Source organism: Tyto alba, unplaced genomic scaffold (assembly GCF_018691265.1).
Source record: "Tyto alba isolate M040663 unplaced genomic scaffold, T.alba_DEE_v4.0 Super-Scaffold_10, whole genome shotgun sequence".
NCBI lineage: Eukaryota > Metazoa > Chordata > Aves > Strigiformes > Tytonidae > Tyto > Tyto alba.
Genome location: NW_024881262.1, coordinates 14,409,636 through 14,429,967, shown reverse-complemented (window position 1 = coordinate 14,429,967; position 20,332 = coordinate 14,409,636). Strand labels below are relative to the sequence as shown.

The 20,332-nt window shown below is 44.0% G+C and overlaps 1 protein-coding gene across 4 annotated transcripts in view; it reads left to right on the top strand.

The window, feature by feature from the left end:
- The first annotated feature begins 2,809 nt into the window (after positions 1 to 2,809).
- The window catches only part of MB21D2 (Mab-21 domain containing 2), a 61,953-nt gene continuing 44,430 nt past the window's right edge, over positions 2,810 to 20,332 (top strand). Inside the window, exons 1-2 of one of the 4 annotated variants that reach the window (XM_032986874.2) lie at positions 3,159 to 3,198; positions 19,078 to 19,166. In XM_032986874.2, the coding sequence (XP_032842765.1) occupies positions 19,154 to 19,166 (13 nt within the window). In that variant the 5' untranslated portion in view covers positions 3,159 to 3,198; positions 19,078 to 19,153. Of the gene's footprint in view, positions 3,199 to 6,715; positions 6,770 to 11,349; positions 11,369 to 19,077; positions 19,167 to 20,332 lie in introns of those variants that run through there. The other 3 variants (XM_032986873.2, XM_032986876.2, XM_042800238.1) reach the window with 3 other exon arrangements.

Below are 20,332 nucleotides of genomic sequence, written 5' to 3'. Positions count from 1 at the left end.
GAGAAGGTGGTAAAAAGGCTCCTTTTGCAAATACAACTGCTTTTCATGAAGGAGAATTTTTCTTAGCACTGAGGTGGGGCAGAGAGGTGTGGTACCTCTCAGAGATTCTTGAAGAAAATTAAAACAGCTTGCTTGATGCTGCTCTTTGTGAACAATGTTGGTTTGAGCTCAGACACTAAATGAGGCACGTTCTTTGCTTCTGAGCAATTTCCGAATAATGCATGGTACCAGGAATAAAACAAGCTACAGATGAACAAGAAGCATGGAGCAGCTAACACCCCGATCTAGTGGAAACTTTCTGCAAATATGAAGGTGGCTATAGCTTCAAGCAGAGATGCCATTAAACCGAAATCTCCTTTGCCTCTGGCATTAGCTGTTTCCAATAGGTGTTTAGTGAATCTGGGCAATCAAAGCTAGCTATGAAGCTGTTACTGAATGAATTGAAACATTTTAAATGAAGAGGGGGGAAAAATTATAAGTCTGTGATTGATGTGGGTGGAGAGTCAGTGTGACCATTAAGAGACCCACTGAAAGACAGAATCTGAGACAAAATGCTCATGAAGAAACTACTGGAAGTCCCAGTATTGAAATATGATGCAGCCAATAAGATGTGGTTAGGAAAGAAAGCTACCCAGTCCATGAAGACTGTGGAGAACACCAGCTTGGAAAAGATGAGGCAAGAGGGTTGGGGATGAAAACTGTAGCTGGTACCAGAAGGTCCAGCTGCTTCGCCAAGTGGTGCCAGTGATGCACACCTCACAGCTGCTAGCAGTTTGCGTCATGCAAAGGTGAAACAAGGGTACCCACACAACTAGAAATGGTTTTGGCAGGCACACAGGGGACTTAGAGACGTTCAGACATGGACAGGGCAAAATAGAATGTCTTGAAGTGGTTTAGGGTTCAGGAGTTATTGTGACTTCTGTGGGAGCGGTGTTATCACAAGAGGGAGCTGTCTGCCTGTGTGAGATTGTCACCCCAGACAAAAACACGCTGCAAAGAAATAGCAACAGGGCTCTCAAACCCTGAGAGGGACAGGAGGCAAGAGGTCCTGATGCTCAGAGAAGCAGCGACCACAGCAGGCTAGGATGGGAGGGCCTGGGCTGAGCCGGGTTAGCAGAACTCACCCTGCAGGGCAGGCACCAACACTGAACATTGCTAATTGCTCTTCTGCAAGTCAGGTCTTGCATTATGGTAATACTACCAGTTAATTGGTTTTATTTGTAGGCTTTGCTGGGGAGGGAGATGAAGGAAAGGTGCTTGGTCAAAGTCCAACATGGTGCTAGTCAGAGGTTCATGTGACAATGCAGCTGATCACCGAGGCTCAAACGGTGAATGAAGTCAATGTGTGTCCATGGGCTGTGAGCAGTATCTGAACACAATAGGGCCTGTGTACCCAGCAGAGGGCATGTGCATGCACACACACACACTCTTACCTTTACCTTTGGGACATCATTTCTTAGATAATGAGCATATCAGTGCCCTCAAAAGCTGTGTAAGTAGTTACAGGACAAAGCCAGAGGCATCAGCCTTTCTCCTTTGAATAGGCTGTGGTTTCTGTTACAGGGTCCAAACCTACCCTTGATTTTCATTCTTGTTTCAGATAAGGTCCCACTGCAAGAGGTGCTGGACTCCCATTTCTGATCAAGATTAGTGGTCCAGAGGAACCAAGCCACATCCCTGAGGTCTAAACACTAGCATCTGTGTTCAGTATGCATCTCTTCACACTGCGTTTGGTTTCACCTTCCTGTTTTTTCTCCGAATGCCTCATGCCTAATTTTGGTAGACACATTTTACCATAGTCTGGGACTGAGCTGAAAGCTTTGTTTCCTGCCAAGAATCTTGAGAGGATAATACATATCCAAGCAGTTTGCATCAGTGCCATAGCATCTGAAATGCCCTGTAGAAGGCTAACACAATATATTTGTACGCTCCTTGGGCAGTAAGACAGACGGTTCTTCCAGTTGATGCAGTAAGTTAAAAGATTGTTGTATATATGTTCATTGATGAGACAAGGCTCAGAAGATCGAGCTAAAGGGAAAAAACCACTTTGGGTTGAAAAGTTAGCAGGCATTAAAAATACATACAGAAGAAAAGCACACGGTGTTGAGATGGGGAAATGGATGGAGATCAGAGGCCAGGGCTCCTTGCCACCAGCTCCTTGATCTCAGGCAAGTCTTCTGAGATCCCATTTCCCCTCCTACCCTTTGTCTATGTAGCTCCCAGGAGGTTCTAGACAGGGTTGGTCTCGAGTGAAGCAGTGACGATACTTTATTTTGGTCATTGCTTCTAAGACATACGATAAAATTACTTCATATATATACATATATATATATATAAAACAATCTTCAGGATGCCTTGTGGAGCAAAAAAGGCATAAATGCAGAATGCCTCGGGAACGTGTGGGAGGAGCAGAGTTCCCAGCCAGTTATTAATCCACTTGCAGGACAAGGCTTTTGCTGAAGTTTAAAAATAAATTAAAAGAAAAAAAACAAAAACAAAACAAAACAAAAAAAAAACCACCACCAAAACAAAAGAGAATGTTATCCCGAGCCAGAGGTCTGGCTCCAGCCTCGGCACCCGCCCGCCGTGACGCCGCCCGAGGAGCGGCCCCCGCCGCGGCCCCCGGCCCCGGCAGCAGGCGGCCCCCGCTCCGCTCCGCGCCGCTCCGCGCCGCTCCGGCCCGGCCCCCCCCAGCGCGGCGGCGGGCGGGCGGCTCCGCGGTGCCGCGGCCGGGCGGGCGCGGGCGGGGGCTCAGCCAGCGCGGCCGCTTGTTGATCGCGGCGCCGGGCGCCGCTCCGCGCCTGCCGGGCCCCGCGCCGCTCCGCGCCGCGCAGGCAGCCCCCGCGCCCGGGCTCGCCGCCGCGCTGCGGAGCCGCTTGCATTCTTCCATTGCAACATTGCAAACAAACCCCTCCTTTTCCCCCCACCCACCCCCACCCACCCTCCCTTTCTTTCCTTTTTTTTTTTTTTTTTTTTTTTTTTTTTGCATGAAGATGGCGGCGCCTCTCGCCAGCAAGGCAGGGTCCACCGGCACCAACAGCAAGCCTCCCTTCCCGGAGCTGGATTTCCGATCGGGAGCCAGGGTGGAGGAATTGAATAAACTCATCCAGGAATTCACCAAACACGACCAGAGGGAGTACGACGACCAGCGAGCCCTGGAGATCCACACGGCGAAGGACTTCATCTTCTCCATGCTGGGTAGGGCAGGGACCGCGCGGGGCGGGGGCGATGCCGGCCGGGGACCCTGGGGCAGGGCTCCCCGACGGGGCGGCACCCGTGGACCCTTTCCCCGCTCCACGGGCGCGCCGAGCCGGGGGTTCCTCGGCCGTAGGGCGGGTCTCACCCCCAGGAAACTAATTTTTCCTGACCTATCCACCTAGCCTTTAGCAGCGATGTGTTTATAAGCACAGAGGAAAGGCTGGGTCGCAGGCTGGCCGGTGCCCGAGAAACACGCCGAGCCAGCAGGACTGGAGGCGAGGCGAGCCCGACCCTTTATTGTTTTTTCCCCCCCCAACTATCAAGGCTGTAGGAAACACAGATATTTTTTTCTGGACCGCTTATTCTGGTTTTTAGACCGGTTGATGCTTGTACAGGAGCATCCTCTGAACCGCGTTTCTCGCTTAGGTTGCAAAACTTGCTGCGAGTGGAGCAAGTCAGATTGTGGTGGGGGAGTCCTCATCTGCGTGAAACTTTGAATCGCGGGCAGGGATCCTTAAACCGGGGAGAAACATGTGTTGGCCCTTGCGGAAATCACCTGGGCTCTGGCATGACTAAGGCTTCTTAAGATTAACAGTGGAATGACTAACAACTCCGATTCTCTAGGTAGTCAGTTCCTGATAAATATTTACCTTGTTTTGACTAAGAAATCACTCACACGAATGAGAGCCTTCAGGATATGAAAGGATGCTTCTGAGCATGCAGGTTGGACCTTGAAATCAGTCATCTAAGTTTGAATCATATTGATTTACATTTTTGCATGTAAAATAAGAACATGAGTGAACAGCAGGTTTGGCCAGCGAATGGCTCTTTGTAGCTCAGAGGTGCACATACACCCTCGAAGCATATTTGGCATAAACCAGGTGTATGGTCTACATGTACACTGTGAATAACCTCCATTACTTTTCTCATTCAGAAGCACAGACCTATCCTGTCGCAATAATAATTATTTTCTGTATCAGGGGGTTAATCACTATAATGGACCACTTGCTCTATAGCCATTCACTCACTAAATGAGACTCTACCTGTCCAGCTGGTTATCTTGTAAGGTACCTGGATAAGTGTTATTGCCTGTTGTGGTATTTGCACAATTTTGTATGTGTATTGCTTTTTCACCAAGGGCTAGACAGGATATAGCAGACTAAATTTAGCTTCAGAACAAGGACAACAAGTTGAAAAGTCAGTAGCATGTATATTTATAGTTGCTGTTAAAAATATTTTTCCCTTCCTGTTTAAAAAAACAAGATGTGGTGAGGCCATGGTTGCATCAGAGCCTGTAGGATTTTTGTTACTGAAAATCTGATCCTGTGGAAGCCATCCTCTATTATGATCTGATACATTTTTCAATCAGGGCTTTAAATAACTGGCTGAGGAAGCAGGGCTGAATGGGATGAAGCAAAGAAGAGTAGAGAGAAAACAGCCAGAGCAGCAGTTCTGGATGTGTGGGTAGCAAGTAGAAAAAGCTTTATATGATCCTGTTTAAGCATTAGGAGCCTTTGCAGGGGACAGGGACCACGGCATTTCTTCCTGCCTCATGCAGGAGAAGGCAATAGAAGAAAGACAGAAGAGCAGGCTGGAGCATGCCTTGTATTTCTGCAAATGCACCCTAATGCCTTGCTGTGCATGAAAACAGGGAGCCTTAGGCTGTTTAGAAATAATGTAAATTAATGTGGTTGTCTTTGTTAATATAATGGTTGGGAGATAGGTGTTCTTCAGTTTTAAATGTAGAGACTAAAGAAGGGGTTTAAACAAAAGCTATATTTCTGTTTAAGTTATATCTGGCAATTTTCAGTGAGACTTGTTTCTGAATAAAAGATACTTAAGGATCAAGCTCAGGACAGAAATGGAGATGGAGTCTCTGATTTGTCTGCATTAGACCTAGAAGTTGTGTTTGTGGATCAGATCCTTCTTAGCCAGAGAGGCTCTTAAATCTAAAAGGATTTAACTTATTAATAAATAGCTCTTTCCACTGTGCCTGATCCCTCCCATACGTACTGCTCTTATCTCATCGGGTGATGATAGGAAAATTAAACGTAGCTTTCCTGATTTAATTACATCGGTGTGTAATTGGTGGATGAATGATAGGCGAGGAGACTTTGTGCAGATTCTCAGATGTTTGTACTCTGCATGGCTTGCCCTCTAGGTCAGATCTTTGCTTTCTATTTATATTAACTCTTCTTCATCTGTGTTGTCTTGCCCTGGCTATTAGCGACTGAACTATGGGAGATCCCAAGAGTTGGGCTATGATAAAATTAGGGGGAGGTACTGCTCGGCATGCCTTTGTCCAAAACCTGTGCCCCAAGCATTAAAACAGGACTGCAAATCACCTACCTATCTGCTGAGGGAAGTGAGTATTTTTTGATTGTGGGCAATTCATGGGCATCCCATTCCTAGTCACCAAGACCATATAGTCTTGCTAACACCCTACACTGAAACAACAGGTGTCTTTTGGTGCCTTTCCTGGGTAGCTTCCTGTACTCACACTGAGCTGTGCCTGATAATTCCTTGTCTCTTTGACATGGGTGTAACAGAGCCTCAAAGGAGGGGAAGGCTGGATTAATCAAGAAAAAGAGTGGAGAAAAGACGGTCTTGTGTTCTGGGCAGTGGGCTGGCTGGGAGTGACTGAGAGACCAAATCTGACTGCCGGCCGGGAAAGGAGCTAATTACTCTCCCTGTGACTCGATTTTGGGGTATTTTTGTGCTTAAAGAGTGATAAAGGAGTATTTTTATCAAGTGCTGATATTATAGTCAATGATATTTTTATTTTTAAAGCACTTGCCGCTATTGTGATGAGGGCTGCATAGCACTCATATTAAAAATGTTTTAGGGGTACCTGACCTAGAGAGTATTGTTCCTGCAGTACAAGTACTTTCAGGAAGCCTCTTTAATAAACACTACCTGTCTCTTTCTGTTCAGCACCTAAGTAAAAAAGTGTTGCAATGCACAGATGTGCTAGGCTTAAAAAAGCCATATATTATGCTCTTGGGAACTAGAACATTGCATATTAAATAACCCCTTGAAATTTCTAGTGCTATTGCTGCTTCAAACCAGCTCATGTTATTAGGGATACTGACTCTTGTGTTTTACTTCTTAACGAGAGAAGAGAAAAGATCAAGGAGGTATGAATAAATACAGACTATACAGAGCTGTATCCTCCACTCCAGGCACACATTGGCATTCAGTCATCTAGAGCAGTTTTCAAGCTCTTCAGGTTGGTATTTTGTTTCCCTTTGCTATCATAAGACTTTTTCTTCTCTGTGCAGTCAGAATAGGGATGCACAGGACATTTTATGCCATTTTCTTTCCTCTCATTGCCCTCTCCCCACCCCAAATCAAGGGAAGGACTGACTTGAATTGGTGCTACTGGCCTTTTTTGTTTGTTTGTTTTAAGGCCTCTAGTGTATCTTTTTGTCACTTCAGTGGTTGCATCTCACTTCTGCAGGAGCTGCCCACCAGGACGGGCCACTCTTTGAGGATCTGTGGCCAGCCGCAACTTAGAACTGTTGACAAGATCTCTAGAGAGCTTGTATCAGCACCTGATACAGGAGAGGCGGTGAGCCTATTCTGAGAGCATTTCCCTTTTCTCTGGTGCCTGCCTGGTGTTGAGCTGGGTGTGCTAGCAAGTATTTGTGATAGAGGTAAGGCTCATAGTGGGGGCAGAGCTGGCATCAGCAAAACATTTCTGCTGCCAATACCAGCTTCCCAAATGGAGTGAGTTACCCTGCTGGGCCCCTACATCTGTAGCAAGGCTTCCAGCTGTTTCTTGAACTGATGGACCCCTAAAATACGTGCAGTGGAGGTGCAGATTGCTGTGCTGAGAACACAGGTGTCCTGACAACAGCTTGCTTTTATTAGCATCTTCTACAAGAGAATATGCCAGTATCTGAGGTCTATGTAGCAGAACAACATTGGTAGTGTGACTGTTGTGTGGGTTTGTGCAGCATTTTTTCTCCCTTTCCCTACCTGGAATAACTTGCTGATGAAACCATCTATTGTAGATTAGATTTTGGGCATAGTTGGAAGTGTTACCTGTTTGTCTGTGATACATCATGGAGATTCTCTGGTTTCTGTTATGGTGCTGAGCTGATGAAATAGCAACAGGATTGGAGTGATCTCTCTAGGGTTAAGTCTTTTGTGTGTGTTCGCCTTTTCTCAAGAGAGGCCAATCATGATAGGAGCACACTGTACTCTGAGGCCTATGTTAATAAAGGCTCCCTGCTGGCATTCCCTGTGCTGCTGAATGCATAATGCACAGCTGTTAAAAACAACCTTACTGTATTGCAGATTTCATTTCTGGTTTCTGTTGGGTCTTCTCTCCCTGCAGGCCACATGTTTCTGTATTTGCCTTTGAGGCTGTGGGGGGTTTTGTGTTGTTTTTTTCTTAAGGGACAGGGTGCTAGGCAGGTGAAGCAACCCTAGCAAGGCATTGATAGCTTCTATTTGGTTATAGCTACCAGAAGTCAAACAATTTCATCTAACTGGGGATTCTTTCTGTGTAACTCGTTAAAAAGGAATGGTAGCCTTCTCTGTCTCTTTGTTCAAATGGATTGCTGCTCCATCTATGTGTGCAGTGAAAATAGCTTGAAAATCTTTCTCTCTGTTTGAGATGCTGGTACTTCACTTGCTCAACTACTGTTTTGAAACATTAGGCTGTGATGCAAAGTATTTAGTGTAATAGCTAGGAACATGTCCTAAGGGCACAAATTCTCATGGCAGGCTTGTCAGACTGCCCACCGCCTGTTCCTTCAGTCTGTGGAAATATTTGTAAAAGATTTGGGTGAATACTTGCCAAGCCCAATTATGCAATTATGTTTTAAAGGCAATTTTATAATTATAGTGGAGGATGGTAACCAGGATACGTGAATTTTTGGGGTTTTGACTTTTCCTTTTTTTTTTTCCACATGACGTTGCATGAATGCTAAAACATTTGGAGCAATTCTAGTCAGAAACCAGTTGTTCAACTTTCTTTTAGGCAGCTGGCTATTTTTATAGGTGAAACTAAATTAAAGACAAATACAACATTGCTCAGGAAGCCTGGAGGACTTGTTTTATTACAGCTTTGGTAATTTATAAGACGAATGTGTACTCAGAGACCCAGAGCAGCCCACGGGTAGAGTCTAGTCTAGAGGAGACTCAGGGTGTAATAGTCCTGCTTGTGCTTCTCAAAGGGAATCTCCAAGCTGTGCAGGTTTTTTGAATAGTTGGGATTGCTTTTCTTAATTTTTGTTTGAAAAATTCCAGGTTCCTGCTGGCTTTAACCATCCCCTGTACAGCTAAAAATTTGAATCTTTTATTGGGCCTTGACATGTACACTCTTGCCCCTGTGCATGTCTCAGTCCTTTTGTTGCAAAGATGATTTTTGCAGGCACATTTCTGAAACCCTTCCCTGTGTTCCCTTCTCTGTCCAGGTCAGATCCTAGCTGTTTGTCGTCTGCAAGATCAGTAAGGTGAGAAAGTGCCAGGAAGAAATGTGGTTAAGGCCAAGAGATTAGCTCTCACTTCCAGTCAAGGGGACTTCAGTTGAGAGGGCTGCTTCAGCATGACACTGAACAGTGATTCAGATGACAACTGCACCTCCAGGCATGTGTCTCTGTGAGACTCTGTGCTGGCAGCTCCAGGTGGAGGCTCTGGCATAGACCTCTCTACTCTGAGTTTAAGAAAAACAACCCGCCCTTGAGTCCATTACCTATGGCTGGGTGATGCTAGTGTATTAAACTAGCTTGAGAAGCAAGAGCTGTAGCTTATTTCCTATGAAAATAAAGGCTTAAGAATTGAATGCATTATGTAGGGTGACATACTTCCTGAGCCAGTTTTTCCCTTAGCAAATTACATCAGGGATGGGTTAAGTTTCGTATCCTAAAAGAAAACCATTAATTCTGCTCATCGGTAGTTTTGCCTTCTGTCCTCTGAACAAGGAGATAAAATTCCCTGAAAGTAACAGTTCAGTCATTTGTACAACTTCTTATATTACGTTTAGACTTTCTTTAATTTGCCTGTCTTTGGGGTATGAAACAAGCAGTAGAGTAGATGGAGTTCTGGGGAAGCAAAGAAGGGTATCTGCCCTGCTTTTTGACTTGGAAAAGCAGAAGAGCTGTCATGGGATCTAAAGCAGAAGGCAGCTTTGGATGTTATACTCACAGAACATCCCTTATTGAGAAAAGAGGAGCGTGCCTGTGTGGGAGCAAGGGTGAGAGAGCTGAAAAATGACCTTTAGGTGTATGCCTCAAGTTATTTGCCCAAGTCTTGTTCTCATCACTAGTATTGTGATGTGAATTCAGGAGACTGAACTGTAGCTTTATTGGAACTTGCAGCCATACTTCATAGATTTCCCACCCCAACTATGGATTTTATGTCCAGTGAAGGTTTATGATTTCTGTTAGCACGAACCTGTCTTACTGTCTGACTAACAAAAATATGAGAGTTGTCTTCCTTTTTTGCTAATGCAACTGGAAGGCAGCTGATGAGACATTCAAAACAAGCCTTTCAGCAGCAGCTGATGTTCCAATTGACAGATGCTCTATGGATTTTGCTCTCTTTACTAAAGAGAACTCCACTGTTTGCTTTCATTTCTACCATTCCGTTGCATTCCCTTTTACTGCAAATAGCAACTGTCCCAGACTGAGTGGATTAATTTGCACCCTAAGTACTTCAGCCAACCCGATAGGTCCCTGAATCATGTACTTCTGCATTAAATAAACTTTCTGCAGTCCTTTCAAAGCACCATTTCAGTGACTTTCTGGTTGTAAGAGAATCAACCTGTGCAGTAGTATTCAGTTTGAGGAAGACAGATTCCCTTCTCCCCAACATATTTGACTTCTGAGCTTTTAATAAACACTTGATGCTAAGGAAGTTACAACAATCCTGTTAATGCATTATATTTCGCCTGTCAGACAGTATGATTCTAATCTAATTTAAAGCATTTAATTAGAAGATTGTTAATGCATTTTGTTATGAGCATGCTGGTGTCGAAAGTACAATTTGCATACCACTGAGTGGGGGGTGATTAATTACTTTAAGGTTCATAATATCCATGTCTTTGAAACAGCAGTGGTAGGTACTTCCACCCACACGTGTTTAGGGCTGTTGGCAGAAGTTTGCACAGCACTGGGTGTCTTCAGCTTGTAGAACGGGAGGTGGGTGGCATCCATTTCACCCTAAGAAAACCACTCTCTAGGTAAAACACTGAGTCAGGATACCCTAGACCTATGTTCCATTCTGAGCTGCCCCCAAATTTACACAGACCTGTGCAAGTTTCTGAATATAATGCGATGTAGTGGGACCTTGGCACTACCAGAAGCCTTCCTCATCTGTGCTTCAGCAATCTGTGAAAGGTGGGGTGGTACTGGAATACTGAAACGTCGTGGTGTTGCTGTTCTTCATGATAGGATGGCTTAACCATGCAATCTTCTGAGACTGAAGCTGGAAAAGGAAGTCTGTTTTTGAGAGTCTAACCTCAAAATGTATTTAAACAGTGAAGGCAAATAGTTGCTCTGTTATTGGGTGTTGATCTAGTGGCTTCGAGATCAAGTACAGCTCAGCCTCTGAGAGAGAGATTACAACCTGACCCAGTTAGGCAGTTCTAGCAAGTAATCTTATTTTATACTGAAGGGATCCCAAGGCAAAATTGGGACAAATTAGTTTAAAGAATGCATCCTGGCCACAGTCTGCATGCTGATCTAATTTGGCAGTGTCAGGCAATGCCAAGCAGTAGAAGGCAGCAGTTCGGGACAGAAAGCAAGGGAAAAATGTAAGACATGGCCAAAGCTAGAAATCCTGCTGTGATAACCTTAAGGAATTGTCAGAGAATAATTTTATTTTGTCTGATGACACCTTTCTAAGGTCATGATTTACATGAAAAGTAGAGGTTTATGTGTGGGTTGTCATTGGTCTGTTTAGATCTTTTCTACTGTGACTTGCAGTCAGACCATGCGAAATTTCTTCCACCCACTGACAGAGTGAGAGTTCATAAATGATTTGGTCCAGAACTGCTGAGCAGCTAGGGAACACTTGCAGTTGCATCTAGAAATAACAAAGTCAGTTCTTGCTTTACTGCGTAGTCTGTAAGGCAGTGTGCTTTTTCTGTTCTAAAATGTCTTCTCTCAACTCTCTTGTTCTTGTAGGATCTTTTGACACTGCTCCACACCTCTCTCAAGTAAGGATGTTTTTATTCAGTGGTGCATGTATGACCTTGTTTAGAAAATCAGGTGCTGAGGTTGTAAGGAAGGAGTTGTATTAAAGAGCTATCAAAAATGCTAAGACAAACATTGCAATTAGCTTCTGTGCTTTTCCCTTCAGCACTTCTGCTCTCTGCATTTTAATAGATCTCTTGAAGAGCTGCTGGTGCTTTGGGTGACTCCTCTTGGAAATGAATCCTGTGCTAATAGCTCTGGCTGGGCCTGATCCATAGGCAGATGCTTGGAGATATTTCATGTTTGTTTTGTACCTCACTAATTAATGTATAACTTAGTGATAGAACAGCAGGAAAGCTGCATTTGCTGACACTTCATGATATAATGATTTAATCCTTTGTGACACATTCCCGCTGAGTGTCAAAGCTGATAACTCTAATCTCTGTCCCTAGCTCAGTGCGACAGGAACCTGTTCTAGAGGGCATTTTACAGGAGCTTGCAAGCTCTTGTAGGTACTTTGTGACCAATTCATGTAAACTTGTTTTGTACCTTGCTACTCTTGAATGTGATTGTACAGGGTTGCCTGGTACACTGAGGAATCTGGGGTTGAGCACAAAGGAGCTAACTGACTACATTCAAATGGAATAATGCTTGTTTCGGGAGGAAGGGGGAAATACCCTAATCTCCTTCTAAACACACTTCTTCCTTTGCCAGCATTCACAGTGGTGTAGTTATATTGATTCAGAGGTGCCTAAACCCACTGCTCTTTGTTATATATGATTCTGAAGCCTGGATGTGGATGCAGACCTGTACACAGGAACACCATACAACTACTCCCCAGTGTTTAGTCCTTGCAATATGACCAGCAGAGCTTGCTTCTGTTCCATCATGGACAGTGAATTGCTGTTTACTTTAAACTTTTGGTTGAATGGTATTCATAAAACAATTTGCAGCTCTGCAAATAGAGGAGGGAATGTCACTGTAACAACACTTCAGGGGCTCTGTTGCCTTCTGTCTCTGAAATTTGCCTTTTGAAAGTTGTGTAGTGTGCTGAATGGCAGATCAGGTGCTGATATTGGCCCCTTGATATTAGGCCCTCAAAGCTTGAGTTGCTGAAATGTCTGTATTTCATGGACAGTAGGGCAACTATATGCTAAGCAATCAGTAACTTGAGGAAAATAAGAGGAATGCAAGTCTCTCTGCAAGTGCAGCATGTCTCTGACCAAACTGCACCTTCTGAATTAAATGCCTGTTGTTTTTTTTTTGTTTTTTTTTTTTTTTTTTCCAGTGTGCAAGCTGTAGTGCACATCTAAGTGCATTACTGAGAAAAAGGAGCTATTACAATTTGACTGAGCATCTGTCAGAGGCTTGGTTTATGTGTTAAGTTGTCTGTAAAAGCTTCACCCTATCACCCCAGTTTTTACCCAATATCCTGTGAATTTTGTGAGTGTGCCAAGCATGCAGTTGAGACAGCAATGTTATACTGAAAATAACCCCTTTGACACAGGCTTGTAATAGCAAATAATTACTATGGCTGTGTAGTTAGTTATCTTGGGGAGGGATTCATATGTGCTATGTAAGCACTTAGCAAAACTATTTGCACATTATCAGAGCTGCAGAATTAAGTTACAAGTTAGGCTGGAAAATCAAAGTCAAAAAACACTTATTTTGATCTTAAACCTAAATTGTGGAAACATAGGGCACTCCCAAGTTACTTTAAAAACTAGACAGTCCCTCTCAGTCCTTCACCCAAGCTGCAGACAGGAGGTTTAGAATAATTTTTTTATCTAAGCTGCTTCTTAATAATGCAGGTAAAGAAACTGGTGTCTAAAAATCTGCTCTTATGCTGAGACCAGTCTTGTAAGACATCACTTGTGTATATAAATCACTATTGTGCTAGTGTATGTCACTCTGAGTTCTCAGCTTTTTTAAACTAACCCTTTCTTTACCGTGAAACGTGCATGTGCCTTTATTTTATTATATTTTCTGTCTTTCTTTGCCCTAAATAATCTAGGTGGAAAACACTTGCTGTTCAGAGGCAATGATGACAGTGCTTTAGAGTGTAGGAGAGTGCGGTTGAGAAGTGATATAACCTAGGGTTGCAGGTGGAGGTCTCATGCCTTCCTGACAGAACTCTTCCACTGTGACAGGCTTCACTGGGCCAAGTGGGCAGTCCTGCTCGACAAGTATTGTAGGAAGAGATTCCTGTCTGAGGGAGACAGGAGTGGGAGAGACAAATGAACAAAATCCCCAGACCCACAGCATGTCGATAGACCTCCTGTTGTTCTTAATTCGTGCCTGTAAATGGCACTAGTTTCCGCTGTTGTGCACCAAGACAATAATAAATAACAGTCCTTAGCGTTTATATACCACTTCACAATTTTCAGTGTGTTCAACACACATTAACTAATTCAGCTGAGATGCAAATATTCTGTGAGCAAAGCTACTCTTCTTGCTGCCCAGGGGAACCTTTCATTACATCTGGGACAAGGCTTTTCTTTTTCCCCTTAACTGGAGCTGTTGGCATGAATGTTCTATACAGAGACAGTGTCTTTCTTCCTGAAGTTTTTACATCTTTGCATGTACGTACCCTTGTTCACACAGGAATTGGGCTACTCCCAAGTTACATGTGGTAATACTAAGAAAATTATGCAGGAGGTTCGCCTATACGTTCTGTGCCACAAATATGCAGACCCACAGTTAACAGATTTGTAATTTCCGAAGTTATTAACAAATATGTTGATGCATTAAGTGCATCTTTCTATGCTTGCATGAGGCCTTGAGAGAATACCATCTCCAGTGGACCTCAAGGCTCAGGAGCGGAATAAACATCTGTCTGTTCTGACTATGCTGGATCACCAGACCATGTACTGAAGAGAACTGAGGATGCTTGGTGGATGGCTTTGGTCCTTGTTTCACTAGATCCAGCACCTGCTAGAGCACCAGTATAGCTTCTGCGGCAGGTGAAAGCCCAACAGAAGGCCAATTGCCAGGTCAGATATGTGTTTTGAGGGCAGTTAAAGACATTATGTCCAGTTGTTCATAATCCTGAATCCCAAACATGGAGTAATGCATGCATTGGCATGAGTCTAGTTTGTCTGGTATTTGACTCACTTTCTGCCTTGGCATTTTGTGTATGCTTATAGAGCTGGTGAGAGGGAGTTTGATATATCTCTGTACCTTTGAGCTGGGTGGGATTGGTTCTACTTTTTATTTGTGAGAATAACATCCCTTTTTAGCATTCTACTAAGGTAACTAGAAGATAAGCATCTTTTTTTTCTGTCAGGTCACATAACCTGGGTTTAGCAATTTACCTTGGAAATAACTGTTTGGTAGTCTTTGTAAACTCATGCCTGGTGCTGTAGAACTGCCCACGTGCTTTGTAAACTCATGCCTGGTGCTGTAGAACTGCCCACGTGCTTTGTAGTTATAAACCTCTTTCTAATCAGTGAGGGTTAATTATAACTAGGTGGTGGCACTTCTCGATTGCCTCATTGTCTAACTTCATGGTAACTTTCTTTTTTAGAAGTGATACCTGCAGGTTTGACCCGAAACTGATTGTGAAAGAACAGCATAGATTATAATTTTCATATAAATGGTTGTGTGGACAGGAACACCATTAGCTTCTTAATGACCTAATTACACAAGTGGATAGTAGCGCATTTTGAGATCAAAACTCTCATCTTGCTATGGCCTTCCCTTCAGCTAACAGCGCATGGCAGAAGAGAAGCATATTTCTTGCAGGTGATGATTTCTCTTTCTGTGGCTTTGATATCCTCATTTGCTGTTTGAAGTTAATGTGCAGATTGCTAGGTAGTGTCACTCAAAGTGACTGACTGAGCTGCCGTTGTATGTGAAGATGTCTCCAAGACAACTAATTTCCTGGTCAAACAGCACATCAGCTTCTGCCACAAGACATTTTAAGGGATCTGGTCAGTTGAAGGAGCAAGATATTTTAACAGTTTGTTATTAGCACTGTAGCTGCCAAATACAGCTCAGATTCTAAGGCTGAAAATGTTCCCATTAAACACTGCAAATGCATAGCTTAAAAGAAAGGATTGTGTGTTTGACTAGCAAACTGATTTGTCAGAGAACTTCAACCAAATAATAGGAATTAAATCTCTACCTTCGCAGTTCATTTTCTCCAATTGCTATATAAGTTCTTATGCTAGAAGCATAGGGAATTTAGGGACCTTCTTTCATTTTTATATTTTGTTGGTTTATGTCCAGACTTCCCTGCTACCTTTCAACTCAGCTTTTTTAGTGTTAATGTGCCATATTTTTTCTAAATATACTCAAAAATCAATTGTTTGCTTCCATTTCTCTTCTGATCTAAAACTTGGAAAGGTTTAGTGACTCCTTCCTGTTCTGAAATTAGGATAAAATAAGCTTAAAGCATTAGATTTTTTCCCCCCTCTTTTGTCCCCTCCTCCCAGTTCCCTTTGTCTCCAGAGGAGCAGTGTTACCAGACAGGTGCAGATCACTTGTAAGTATTTTTCTTCTGCATTTCCAATTTTTCACTTTTCTTTATAAAATACACCTATGCCCATCCTGTTTCAAGGGACTCAGTCCAAACCAAAATCAAAAATACCCATGTTTTTTTCCTGCCTTCCTTGCAAGGCTTGACTGTACTGTCTAGCTGAAGAAACCCCACCTTTGTTTTCGCATTGGAATAAGAAACAAGCAGGCTTGTTGATTCCTGCTGTATTAACACTATCCTCCTCCCTCACGCTGATGTAGTGGTTATCAGGGGGGTAGGGTGGAAGCTGCTTGGTCCTGTTTTTATGAGACCTCCCAGGAGACTGCTGCAGTGTGGATCTCCTGCACTCCGGCCCCAGAGACCTTACAGCACTTACTCAGACTGTAATGACTGAAGTAACACAAGCAAAAACTGCTTTGTGCAGTAGTGGGCAGAGAGAGGACACTGAGAGTGCTATGCTGAGAACACTTGAAGATTTTCAAATGAAAGTCCAGGAGAGACAAGGAGTTGTATCCATGCCCTGACCTCCGTCCTGTGGCACATCTGAACCTGAACTCTCAGCTAATAACCCCTGAGCCACTAAGCTGCCTTCTCTGAGCATGCCTGCATGTGCTGGGGAATTTTAGGAATGCAGACTTCAGCACGGTGTGGGGTTGCTGCTGCTCACCCTCTGTTCAATCAAGAGCTTTAGAAGTTTCAGAGGGGTTGGTATTGCCACGATAAAGCCTCATTGTGGTTGTTTGTGCATTCTTTAACAAAAGATTTATTTTCCTGGGTAAGGTTCCATTCGAACAGCAGGAGCCAACATCAAAGAGCTGGAGAGAGGCCTCTTCCCTTCCCTGGCACAACACAGCTTCACCCCTCTCCCTTCACCTTTCCCTCTCCCAATCCATTTGTTTTTAGGGCATTAAAACTTTAGTGACTGGGATATCGAAGAGGCTGTAGTTAGTGGTGTATTGCCCCAATTTACAGGGGCAATTTATATAGGGAGATAAGAAGAGAAAGTCTGTGGGAGGATGGAGCTGGTATCACTGATGCAAACCTCTCTCTTTTGATGTCCCCTCCATGCTGAAGCAACCCCATCTTTAGCCTCCAGCTACTTGAATTGTTCCTGTTGGAGGATGTGGAAGGTCTGCTGTTGAACCTACATGGGAGGAAGATAGGAACTAAGCTGGTCATACAGAACCCACCACCTGCTTGGCTTTGTCCACAGCTCTGTCTCCTGTGTGTATTTGCTGTGTGTATGTCTCACACAGCAAAGCAGCTTGAGTCTGTGGGTTTCTTTTGTAGCAGGTATGGTAACAAAGGGTGAAGGAATGCACTCCTCAGTCCCATCTTTGCTTCTGGTGGATAGTAAAAGGTCCTCCTATTTGCTTTGAAAACCTGCTGACAAAGGAAGGCAAAGCAATTTGTGTCCTCAGCGTGACAGAACAACCATGTGACTGGCATCTCTGAAAGATCCCAACAGTGCATCTTGGAGTCCCATCCAAACTCTGTTAGCACAGAGCTCCTACACATGCAGGCGTTCAGTGCCGTACTTGATAACTAGGCAGTGATTCAAGCTATTTGAGATGCTAAGTGCAGCATAAGAAGCAACCTGGACTCAAACGAGAACCCAGTATGATTCTGGAGGAAACTGCAAGGTTATTTTTAGGGCTGTTGCTATTCTGTTCTGCACCAAGGAGGATAATGCTCCAGTTCTGCACTACAGTTCAGCATTGTTCTGCCTTATTCCTCATTTCTTGGTCCCATCTATTTTAACTGGCTAATACTGGTTGCCTGAGTATCTCATTTCCTGACCCTGGGTCTTCTCATCTAGGTGCTGCACAAAGCTGTGATTTGAGACAACCCAGGGTTTGTGTTCCATACAAAATACACTTAAAATCGTTCCTGGTCGCCTTGCAGCAAATCTATTTCTGCCCTGCTGATGGCCTGGCTTGCAAGCTGAAAATGTCTGGATAGGATTTATTATGTTTTGACCATTACATTTTAAACTGCTTTTAATGGTAGATGTTAAATCACTGCTGTCCCAGTTCCAAGCTCTGTGCAAAATTTCTGAGTTCTTAGGAAGGCATTTCCTCTGACAGCAACCTCTGGTTTTCTGAGAAGGACAACAAGAAGTTACAGTGCTGTTCACAGGACAAGGAAGCAGTAGTTTGGTGAGGGACCTGTATGCTGGCTAATGTCCAGGCATCTGTCCAGCTCTAAAGAGCAGAGCCAGGCAGACCTGGTACGGCTGTGATGTGAATGAGAGATGTTTTTGTTGGTGTCTGGGTGCAGAGACTCCACTGGGACACAGTGATTGAGTGGCTCTGCTCTTGGCTTTGTTGCTCCCCGATTGAAGCATCTTTGAAGCAGCAAGAAAACTGAAATTCAGTGTTTCAGCACTGAGCTGCTTACAGCAAGCTATTTTACTCTTGTACATGTCTAATAAATACTGAGCTGTTCGGTGTTGTCACTCAGTGTGGCTTTGTCCCTTGCTGCTGGGAGCCTCTGTATAGATTTCCCTCGAGACTGGCAAAACAGCCATAAAGTCCTGTGACTCAGTGTACAATGCGGCCTGCTTCCTTGGGTATGACAGGAGATGTGCACGCTTCTAGCTGAGGCTGTCTGTCACCTTTGCCTGGAGAGCACTAGAAGTGCTAAAACAGAATCTAATGTTTCTCAAACCGCTTAATAGTCTTAAAGCCCTTTTCAGCTCCTTGCAAGGACAGCTGTGGCAGGTGGGCAGGGGATGACTTCCTTGCCAATGAGAGAGATGCCTACTTCTGTGTTGCATGTGTTTGCAGGGGAGGCAGAGAGCCACCCAGGGCTTCCCACTCTCAGGCCAATGCATTTCACACTGCTCCATCTTCCCCACAGTAGCCTAGCACAAAGCCTTCCTTTTCATCAACAGGAGTACTATTCAGTGTGTTTTGCTTTCTTTATCCCAAAGCTGGACATCATAAAAAATAGTCATCCAGCACTAAGCTGGTGAGAAATGTTTGAGATCAGCAGATCAAAAAAAGGCTGCAAAATTTTACAGGATGCTGTGGCAGTTTACCAGAGCTTGTGCTTTATGGAAAAAGCATAACCCCAGTCCTCAACATAGTGTTTAAAACTACTGTTCATAGCAGTGTTTGCAATGATGACAGCTAGAAGCAAAGCTCTGGACCAGAGTAGTCAGATGCTTAAAACTGTCTTGCATTTGCTATTTTTCCTCTTCTGGAAGATCTGTGCTCTCTAACTTGGGTTATTTCACTTCACTTACAGTGGGGGAGACAGGCTATCATCAGTAGAGACTGGTGATACTGGACCAGGGGTTTAAGCAAAACCACTTTCAGCAAGAATGCTTTCCGCAGGTGGGTCTGTCTGTCTCAAGACAAATGGAGACTGGCTTTTTCTCTGCTTATTCTCACACCTGTAAAGTTTGAACAGACCATTTTAATAGTGCTGCCGTATGGCTTCTTCCCGTATTAGAAATGAAGGTGCTGAGTATGGACATCCCAGTGTGCATGCGTCTGTCTGTCTGGACCTGTCCCATCAATTAAACAGGAGCTGACGTCATATTTGAAGATCAGCTGTTTTATAACCTAATATTATAATTTTTTCCTCTGGGTTTATTATCTCCCCCCAACCTGCAGCTCGGCGCCATCTGGCACAGGCACACAAGGGAGAAAGATTAGAGGAAAGTAAAGCAGCTTTGTTCGCTTCCCCCATTGCTTCCGATGTACAGAGGAGTCGACAGTCTCTTACAGTATTGAATTTTAAGTCGTGGGAAGGGCTGAATCCTGTTAGCTGTCTAAGGGAGGGAGAAATAGGCTGTGCTTACCAGCGATCTGTCAGGAAGTATCTCATGATTCCAAAAGGGACATAGTGTGGCCACAGAGTGCACTTTGCTGCATTTTATTTTATATTTAAATAGTCTTGTGTTTTTATGACCTATTTTTCCCAGCACCCATACTTTCCTTACCTGTAAATTGCCAGAAGCACACCTAAATGCTCCTATACACACAGTGCTAATCCAGACTAGTCTGTTTTGGTAGTGAAGTGCTGTGAATACCTGAAGTACATTTATACTTGAAAGATCCAGCACACTGACACACCGCAATCATGTTCTGCCACACAGGGAGAGCTTCATCTTCCCTGGTGGCATCTGTCTGCACAGACCAAGGAGATGCGTATTTACCCTGCCAGCCTCAGCCTGGGGTGAAAACGCACCAGTTGTTCCCATTTCATAGGCGGGGTTGGGTTTGGGCTCCAGCTTCACCCTCTCTCCCATCCTCCATCCCTCTTTTTTTCCATCCATCTGGAGGTGTGATAGTTCTCTGTCCAAACTGCATGATGACTGTTTTCTGTAAAAGCAAAGCTGTTTTATTTCCAATAATAAAATGATAATAATTCAGGAATGCTGACCTCCTAGGCCAGCAGGATTACTTGCATGCTAGTCTCTTCTTGATTTGCTTCAATGTTGCAAATTTTGCGTTGAGCTATTTTGAAACAAAATGTCTCTAGCCATAAATAACTA